The sequence below is a fragment of the Adiantum capillus-veneris genome, chromosome 21 (genome assembly GCF_014529385.1).
Source record: "Adiantum capillus-veneris isolate H3 chromosome 21, ASM1452938v2, whole genome shotgun sequence".
Taxonomy (NCBI): domain Eukaryota; kingdom Viridiplantae; phylum Streptophyta; class Polypodiopsida; order Polypodiales; family Pteridaceae; genus Adiantum; species Adiantum capillus-veneris.
This window is the reverse complement of record NC_140951.1, coordinates 147172984-147182158: the sequence shown is the minus strand read 5'-3', so window position 1 is coordinate 147182158 and position 9175 is coordinate 147172984. Positions and strand designations below refer to the sequence as shown.

Here is a 9175-nt window from a genome sequence, read left to right as displayed (position 1 = left end):
TCTGTGTGGGAAGCATGTAAAACCTCCCAAAGCAGGAAATCTCTATAGGCCGTTCAAGATGGCCAATCCATGTGCAGTGCCCATGTCTATCAGGTGTCGCTCATACTCAGTACATTCCACATCGTGTGATAGTCTGGAAAGGCCCGTCTCTACAACATCTAGCTCTCTTAGCATCTCCTTTGAAGTATCATAAAACACTGCCCGGTGATGGGCAGTCCTGGCATTGAAGTCCCCTAGGATGATAATGTCACCGTCCCTAGAGAACTCCTCCCATATGTCATCATCCAAAATAGAGAAAGGGGATTGTCCTCTGGGTGATGCATAAACTGATGTACTCAAGGGAAAGTAGCAAATAGCTAGATAGAGGTATCTGCCTATCTCTGCTTTCAGTCTCACCCACATGTACCTAGCCTGCTCGTCCCTGCGGACTATATGTATCAGTGGCTGCAGATCCTCTCTAAATAACACTGCCACTCCCCCCGAGCCCCGCCCTCTGTGCCCTGAGCGTGTCTCCTGTCTGTCGGCTGTCTCCCACCTGTATCCACTGATGTGAGGCATGGATTGCCCTGGGGCCTGGTGTGTCTCAGAGTAAAAGATGATGTCTCTTCCAGTAAAGCTATCCTCAAAGGCACCCACATCAAGACGCATAGATCCATTGCAGTTCCAGGCAGCTACTTTGAGTGTGGTCCCATAAGTCTCGCACCATCATGTGGAGTGTCGTTCTAGTATTACCACTTTTCCGTCTCGGTAAAAAGCGATCTTGCCTTTTTCCCTTGCCGCTCTAATCTCCGGCATTACTTCCTGCATATGAGTGATCTGCGAGAGGGTGAGATCATCCCCGAGGAAGATGCCAGTCTCTTTAAGAGTTGATCTTTTCTTCGAGAATGACTTCTTTGCTTCCATGGAGGGAAAACGGAGGATGAGTGCTCTTTCTTTTGAGGTTTCTCCACTGCTTCCATTTTTCTTTATGTTGCCCACTCTCCATGCCTTGTGTGCGTCGGCTCATGAATCCCCATCAAGGCTGTGAGTTCTTTTACTTCTTCGTCCACATTGCCTTTGTCTTTAAGACCGCAAATTCTCACATGTAAAGCGCGCACCCTTCTCCTTTGCTCCTCCTCTAGTGTCTGATTAATGATGTTGTTGGGTGTGGGTGTGGGCGTTATCTCCTTGTCTTTTCCTTTCTTGGCCACCTTGATCCATTTCTCGGCTTCGTCCGCCTTCTGTTGAGTTTTGGTAAGAACATCCACCCAAGAGGTCGTCATTTCTTTATGCTGCTCTTCTCCTTCTTGGATGGCCCGTACTTGCTCCTTGATCGTGTTGATTTCTTTGATTACTGAGGGTTGCAGTTCGCCCTCTTCCAGTGTGTTTCTTGATCGTGCTTCGGCGAGCTCTTTCTTGAGTGACGCGATCTCTTCCTCTTGGGTCGTCACTCGGTCTTCCAGCGTGCTTATCTTGCTCTCTTGGATCAGCACGCGTCCTTCGAGCATGTTTATTGTGCCCCAGAGGTTGCGGTTCATCTTGGTCATGATCTCCGTCATCTCCTCTTTGCATTTTTGAATGGCATCCTTCCTCATGCTTGATCGCCGTCCGCAAGGGAGTTAGGTGTACGTGTGCACCCACCCTAGCAGCGGGCGCGGCGGCTGGGGGTCACTGGATGTACGTGTGCACCCACACTGGCGGTGATTGCGACGAGTGGTGGAGCGCGAGGCGGTGTGGCCAGGTGCCCTCAATATGCTCAGCTATGTGTGTGTGTGTGTGTGTGTGTGTGTGTGTGTGTGTGTGTGTGTATCTCGAAAACAAAAGTGAAGGGGAGGGGGGGGGGGGGGGGGGGGGGGGGTGGCAGGGGGAGGGGGGTGGAAATGAAATGAAATGTTATATTAAAGTCTTCAAAAGGCCATAATGACCTATGAGACCCGAAAGTTACAAAGTGGTGGGGGCAGGGTTAAAAAAAAATAAAAAAATAAATAAAAATAAAAATTAAAGACCTCCTACGCGTAGAAGAAGAGAGGGGGACATCCTATGTGTAAAAAAAAAGGGGGGGGGGGGGGGGGCGGTGGTGCAGGGGGCAGTGCAGGTGAGTAGAGGACGGGAGCAGGGGGCGGGGGTGCAGGGACAGCTCGCGAGCGGGGGGGGGGGGGGGGGTGCTAGGAGCAGAGGGCGGTGGTGCAGGGTCAGCGCGTGGGCGGGGGGCAGGTGCAGGGGCAGGGGCAGCGGCAGCATCGGGAGAGCAGGGCAAGGGCAGGGGCAGAGAGAGAGAGAGAGAGAGAGAGAGAGAGAGAGAGAGAGAGAGAGAGAGAGAGAGAGAGAGAGAGAGAGAGAGAGAGAGAGAGAGAGAGAGAGAGAGAGAGAGCCCCTAGGGACATGTGTATAGTGTACATAGTATTTAGATTTCTATTTGAATGATTTTTCTTTTGTTGAGTTGTTTTAAGATTTTCTTTGTTTATTATTAAGAAAAAAATTTAAAAAATCCATAATCCACATGAAGAAAAGATTGATGAGAGGCCTGAGCACTACAAAGAGAAGAAGGTGCAGAAAAACGATGAAACTTCACGAAGTATGTCTCAGCAGCCACTACAACAGCCAAAGAACTTGTCACAAAGCAGTGTCAACATACAACCGACAAGTCATACAAGTCAAAGTCGAGTAGCTAAGCCACAAAATGACTGAGGTGTTAGTCCCAAAGCTTCAAGTAATATTCTCTGTGGTCTAAGCGTCTCAGCTATTCTAGGTACTGCTCAAGCTGGAAGAGTTGAGCATATTTACGTTGTGTCGCTCATGCTGGTATAGGTGAGCAAAAGAGTCGAAGTCTAAGTACTTAAGTCTGGTGAAGTGAAGGAGAAGGTCCAAAAGACACTCACGTACTGAGCGCAGTGAGATACGAGTGGAGAAACTTCTACATCGAAAACCCTTCTTGGAAAGGTGGAAGCTATTGAGACATCTTTTGATGTCACATGTGCTACATTTATTCCTCGAAACACCCATCATCTCCTTCTTTCACATTGCATGCTTTTGATGACAAATTTCTCATATGCATATAGAGTGTCCCATAATTGGCACTTGCATCAGGCACTCTTTCCGTGTTTCACCCAAGCACTCACCTTTCATGAACATGTACTTCACGCTCAACTGCTCAACTCCAATAAGAGCGTATACCAAAGGAATTTTTTTCCCACCGGGTTTTTTCCCTTTGGTCATCCAGGTTTTAGACCCTAATCTACAGACACCTATCACCATCCTCTTGTACATATTCCTTCTACATCAACAATAAGGAATGCTACTCAAATCAATTGACAAATGAATTGGAGCACCAATTTCAGATCATAGCATACTTCTCCTCAATGGTGAGTCGAAGAATGGCCTACAATGACAAAGCTGCTGACAACACTAACAACATGATTGCACAAGAACAAAGAAGTCCCCAATGAAGAAGAGCAAACATAAAAGTAATCAGAGGATCTCAAAAGATGAATGGTTATGATGATAGATGTCCGCTCTAATGGATCATAGTTCTTGTTGTGGTTCGACAAAGTTACAAGCAGTGCAACAGACAAAGCCAAAACGACAGCAAAGACCACATCGCCATCGACAATCAGGTCATGTCGGGGATGACATGAACGCGAAAGGGGGGAATGTTGACCGCTGGGTCATCAACATGACATAACTCAAGTTTTGTACCAAAGTCTTATCTTTTGCGAGTTATGAAATGCTGCGGATTATAGCTATAAACGTCATTTGTAATGAGTAGTTATTCTAGTTTCAGAAGCCGTGGTGCAATGGCACTTCCAAATTGTAAATACAAAGCCATTTGACCCTTTCAACCCCATTTTTGGTTAAACATAAGGTAGCCTTAGTATATAAGGTACCTAGGTCATTTTGTAAAGGGAAGACTTTTTATCATAATCAAAACTTAGCGCTGCCGTCTACTGTGTGTGAGAGAGAAAGAGAGTGATCGTGAGCTTTATCCTCTCGCTACGGCCGCTCGCTCAATACATTGGAGATCCGACTGCACCATTGCTGTATGCTCGAGGAGAGCTACGTGACAACGCCAAGCATTCCACGCGAGACGAAGCGCACACGCCGACGCATCTACGAGCTATTTGTGGCCGTAAGTGTATCAAACGATGTCTGTTTTCCGCATGCTAGTAGTCTATAGAATCGTGGCAACATAAGCTACGCATAGGTACTCATAATTTTCAGTTTCGGGCACTTTCAAAATTCAGCTCTGTCATCCTACGCATTTTTCGCAGATGGGTTTAGCATGAGGGTTTTGAGTGTAGAAGCTTAGGGACAGGTGTATCCTAGTGAGGGGATGGTGTTCCTTAAGTTTCGTATGAATCTGGCATGATTAGGTGAGTTACCTTCCGTATGTGTGTATGTGGCTAGGTGGTATAGTTGAGAGCAGTGAGGTTCTTGATTGTGGTTTAGTTGGCCTTCCAGAGTGTTGTATGTGTAGGATGGTCTCAGCCTGACAAGCTACAGAGATTTAGAGAGAGAGAGAGGAGTCGTGCACTAGTTTGCAGCCGTTGAGAAGAGGAGAGCAATTGGTAGCTTTTTCACCAACCCTACAACCAATGCCTTTCTATGTAGATGGGAGGTGAAGAGGCACCTGAGAGAGAGAGAGAGAGAGAGAGAGAGAGAGAGAGAGAGAGAGGTGGCCCAAATGCAAACTTTCCCTAATATCATACCACATTTGTAGATGACAAAATGAGCTTTGATAGCCTTTTTGCTGCCATGCTATTCACTTAGACGGAAGAGACTACATGTAGTCTAAACGTACCGTCAAGGTCGGGGGTCAGGGGCAGACCCTCCCAACCGTCCATCTGCTGCAGCCTCTACGGTGTAATCCATTCCTTGCACCATTAGATGCAGGACAAATCAGCACGCAGAATGAGAACAGTCGACTGATCAATCAACTCTTTCCATATCAGCACTGGGAATCTCCACCTGTAGGGTCATATTGTCGAGGGCACTGTAACTCGTCTGCAGTGCTGACATCTCAGCAGTTGGAATGCAGTCAGTTATCGACATATCATCAGGAATGCAGTCAGCTGTCGATACATCAACGGTTGGAATGCACGACTGTTCTACGCTGTTTGCTGCAACGTGCATGCTGTTGACACGTCACAAGGAATGCACGATCATTCGTTCACTGAACTCCTGCAACCTCCGACTGTCCTCTTATCTCTGAGTACTTAGCCCCCTTCCCCCCGACATTTGACGGCCGAGAATGGTCCCTTGCAGACCATTCGTTCAGAATCCATGCTCCCGCACGGCTCTGGCCCTCCGCCGATCGCTATGCAGTTGCTTGGATTCCAGGGAATGGTCAGGAAGGGACCATTCCTTACCCCGTAATTCACTTAGTGTGTGCAAAGTCTTTGGGATGGACGTCAAAGACGTTCAGACTTCGGAGTAGAGTTCCGGATGCTAAAAAATGCGATGTGACTGGGAATGAGCTTTTCATCGAGGCGTCCCAAAAATCTGGAGTTCCAACTCTCGGCAGGGCCTCGTCCATCCTCAAAGCAGGGTGTGCACACTCTGAGGGGCCGCCCCTCCGGACAGTACAGGAGAAAGAGCGAGCCTTCAATGCAGCCTGTAGAGTCTTCTGTACGAGAGCGTGAGAGAGCCAGAGAGCAGTCACAGCCTAGGCCCTACACAGGACAAGCTATACAGGCGCCAGCAGGATGTTTTGGCGGCACAAAGGCCCGCAGGAGCAGGACTTTAGAAGCCAAGCGGGGCCCACCTCATGGTACACAGTGCACACACTCTCTCACACACGCAGTGCTGGTCCCGTTATATGGCCATTGGCCATCTCTCGTCTCGTGATAGTCAGTCATGTCATGTCATGTCATCAACGAAAGCATATGCCAAATTGCCAATGCATCTGTTAAAGCGACAGCTCGGTGTCGAGTGTGTGTGACACTGCGTATCTGCTCAGGCTTTTGGAACAGGTCGCCCTCCTCTCTCTTCTCTCTCTCTCTTTCTTTCTCTCGGATGAGAGGAGTTTCTTCAGAAGAGCAACGCCTTGATGAGTCCTTGACCCCTTGATCCTCACTCGAGGCGACGTTCTCTCTCTCTCTCTCTCTCTTCTGCGTGACACCGTGACGCTATGAGCGTACCACAGCTTTTCTCAACACAGTTGGACAGGCCAAACAAGAAGGTCCACGTTTTGCGTACTCCCTCTTCCATTTAAAATTATGGGGAGTTTTCGCAGGCTTTTCTTGCCCAGCTACCATGCACACTCCTCAGCAATCGAATCAGCTCTCTCTCTCTCGGCCTCTTTCTCGGCCCCCACTTCTCTCTACCGCTCTCCTCACCACTTCACGAGCTTCTCGTCCAGGCGGAGAGAGCCCTGGTCCCGCCCCACACTCCACAAACAGAAAAACACGGTGGTCGGGCGGCGCACACGCACGCAGCAAGTAGTGTGGAAGATGGTATGCAGGCGAACGATTCCCGACCCACTGCACTCTCCTGTCAGCTCGCTTCTTTGAATATTGATTCAAAATGCGTCGGCATGGATGGGAGCTTCCATATCATCCGCTCCAGGTCTCTCTCTCTCTCTCTCTCTCTCTCTCTCACACACACACACACACACACACACACACACACACACACACACACACACACACGATGCAGGCACTGAAATTGCACAATGTTCGTTCATGTATCAATGTGAAGGCCAATTCATGCGAACTTTTGGTAACCCTTATGTGCAGGTGGTTGCCATTGCAGTGTTTCTTGCGCTGGCATTTGCCTTCTATGTTTTTCTTGCTCCTTTTGTTGGCAGCCGACTTATGGAGCTCATCAGCCTCTCTATCTACTCTCCTCTGGTATGGCCACATTCTGGTATCTCATTGTTTCTGTTCTGCTGCATACTGAGATAGTAGAGCTCATTCATACCGACATCACCATTTTCTTTATTTTGTGGCCTTGTTCGTGTCTGTTGAACGGGATAAGCCTATGTTTTATGGCCTGCAAGCGTCAGAATTTGTCACAAACTTAAGCAGAAGCTCAGCCTTTTGCTGCGGCAAACGCATGAGAGAACTAGCCTCGAGCTCCATTTGTGGGGGAAGCATCTGCTTAACTAGGCCAGCTGGAAAGTCAACTCATGGACGTAAACTGTCACGCATGGAGGACTACGTCTGGCTTTATATTAAAAACTTAAATTTTCACCATGATGTTGCAGTTGAGAAGGGTGATAAATTTGTTTAATCAATGTAATTGTTATGAGAGGTTTCATACATAATATAAGTTAAAGGTTTGGCATGGGTATACAGGCGTTTCTTCAGCAATTTCCATTGGTTGAAGTTGCTTATTGAACCAAGTTGTGAATAGCAGAAGCTCTTGCTTGTTTTATGAGCCCAAGGGGCCTATAGATGAATGGTCAGGGTTCAAGTTGTTACTCAAATTGCGGTGAGTGGTCTCGCTTGATGATTGTTTAACTGTTCGCAAACAAAATTAAGAGCCGGGTTGCACCATGGGTTAGTGGGGGCAAGAGACGTGAAGCATTAGGGTTGCACCCATAGTAGTAGATGAAAAAGGTTGGAGTTTCCATTTTAAGGAGATCATGAGAGAGATTTGATTGGAGATGGCAAGCCTACGTTTAAGGAGAGCTTTTCACTACCTAAAAGATAGCTTATTCCCCTCCTTTTTCAAAATGCTAGTGGGGTTTGTGAACGATTTACGTTTGTGGAGGAAAACATGGATATGCATTTATTTAGTAAACACTAGCACTACTAACCCATGGTGCAACCCAGCTCTAAGAAGCATTGCTAGGAGCGCCTCTTTAACAGTCAACATTCTTTCGTAGAAAGCTCTGCCTCTCTCACGTCGTCTCCAAAATTCAAGGTTGAAGTTGTAATGTCCTTTTTGAGTTTTTGTTGGTGATTTTCCTGCTGGCATGTGGCACAAGGCTCATCAATTTACTTTATCAACGAGAGCGAAATTCTCCTTATTCTTTCACAAACTTTTTGTCAAAGGCGATGACATGGAAGCGCGGAGATAAAGAGAGAATACATGAGAGAGAAAGAGAGATTGCTTGAGCCAACCAACTTGGCAATGAATTAGCTGATTTTACAATGAGGGTAGAGTGTTGCTCATATACTCTCTTCGAGGAACTTAACTACCCTCACAATATTTGCCCAACCCATACATATGTCAAATAAATAAAATAAACACCAAAGCTGACAAAATAAATAATTAGGGCTGCATTGGGCATTCACTTGAGATGCATAATGTTTAACACCCTTTCTACAACTCATAGTGGATATATATAGGAAGACTAAGTCCATAAAGAAGCTACCATAAAACACCCTAGGAGTGGTCAACTACATGATACACCTCGGATTTGCAACCATCAACTTGCCACCGAAAAGAATGCCATCTTGAGCATCGGTTGCCTTACGAAAAGTTGAATTGTTGACAGCATTATGTCCAAGAATCGCCATTCGTGAACTATGAATTCGTCATGTCCGAGGTTCTTTGAGACATGAACTTTGGAACACACCTTGTCCATAATCCTGACAACAACAATGAATTGTCCACAACACATCCATAGCGGTTCCTCGCTAGATGCAATGCGCTTTATAATTGGACACACGGGTCCAAATACCAATAATTGCTTGAAATACGACTCATGAATCAAAATCAAGTATTGGGAGCACCACTTACCTCTCTCAGCCACTCACATACCTCTCTTTGGCTAAAGCATGTTATGCCACTCGCTATCAAACTAGAAGGTTTTAATTGTGTCCCATCGGCAAACTCCGTTGAGTCCTTTGTAGAATGGTTGTCACTGCTGACCTCATCAAGCTAATGGCATTTCTTTGGAGCTGTCCAAGCGGTCTTGGTATCTCCTAGGGAGAGGTGGTAGAGAGTGAGCCTTGAGGATTGTTCTGTGGCTTTGCCTGGCCAAAGCGAGTCAGTTTTCACATACCGGGATTTTCTAGTCATGTGTAACTCATGGTCTTGGCTCAACCATGGCCATATACGCTGTGGCAGGCTGGGATTTTTTTCCCTCAGCCTTGGCTCTTATTTTCCCCTGAGCTCTATAGTCTTTGTTGCCTTTTGTCCGTCTTTCCATGTTTCAAGCCCTATTTCATTAGGTCGTGAGCTGGAGGAGCGGGTCGGCCATGTCGGGCCAAAGTGATCCGGATCCTTTGATGCAGCCTCCGTCGAT

At 47.1% G+C, this 9175-nt stretch overlaps 1 protein-coding gene across 7 annotated transcripts in view; it reads left to right on the top strand.

Moving 5' to 3' along the window:
• The first annotated feature begins 5968 nt into the window (after positions 1–5968).
• LOC147431921 (putative protein S-acyltransferase 22) overlaps positions 5969–9175 on the top strand; it is a 30123-nt gene continuing 26916 nt past the window's right edge. For 2 of the 7 annotated variants that reach the window (XR_015185729.1, XM_086494369.1), the window contains exons 1-2: positions 5989–6543; positions 6714–6827. Coding sequence is in view for 6 of the 7 variants with exons in the window: in XM_086494369.1 (XP_086350495.1) it covers positions 6502–6543; positions 6714–6827 (156 nt within the window). In the remaining variant the exon portion in view is untranslated. Of the gene's footprint in view, positions 6544–6713; positions 6828–9175 lie in introns of those variants that run through there. The other 5 variants (XM_086494374.1, XM_086494372.1, XM_086494370.1 and 2 more) reach the window with 5 other exon arrangements.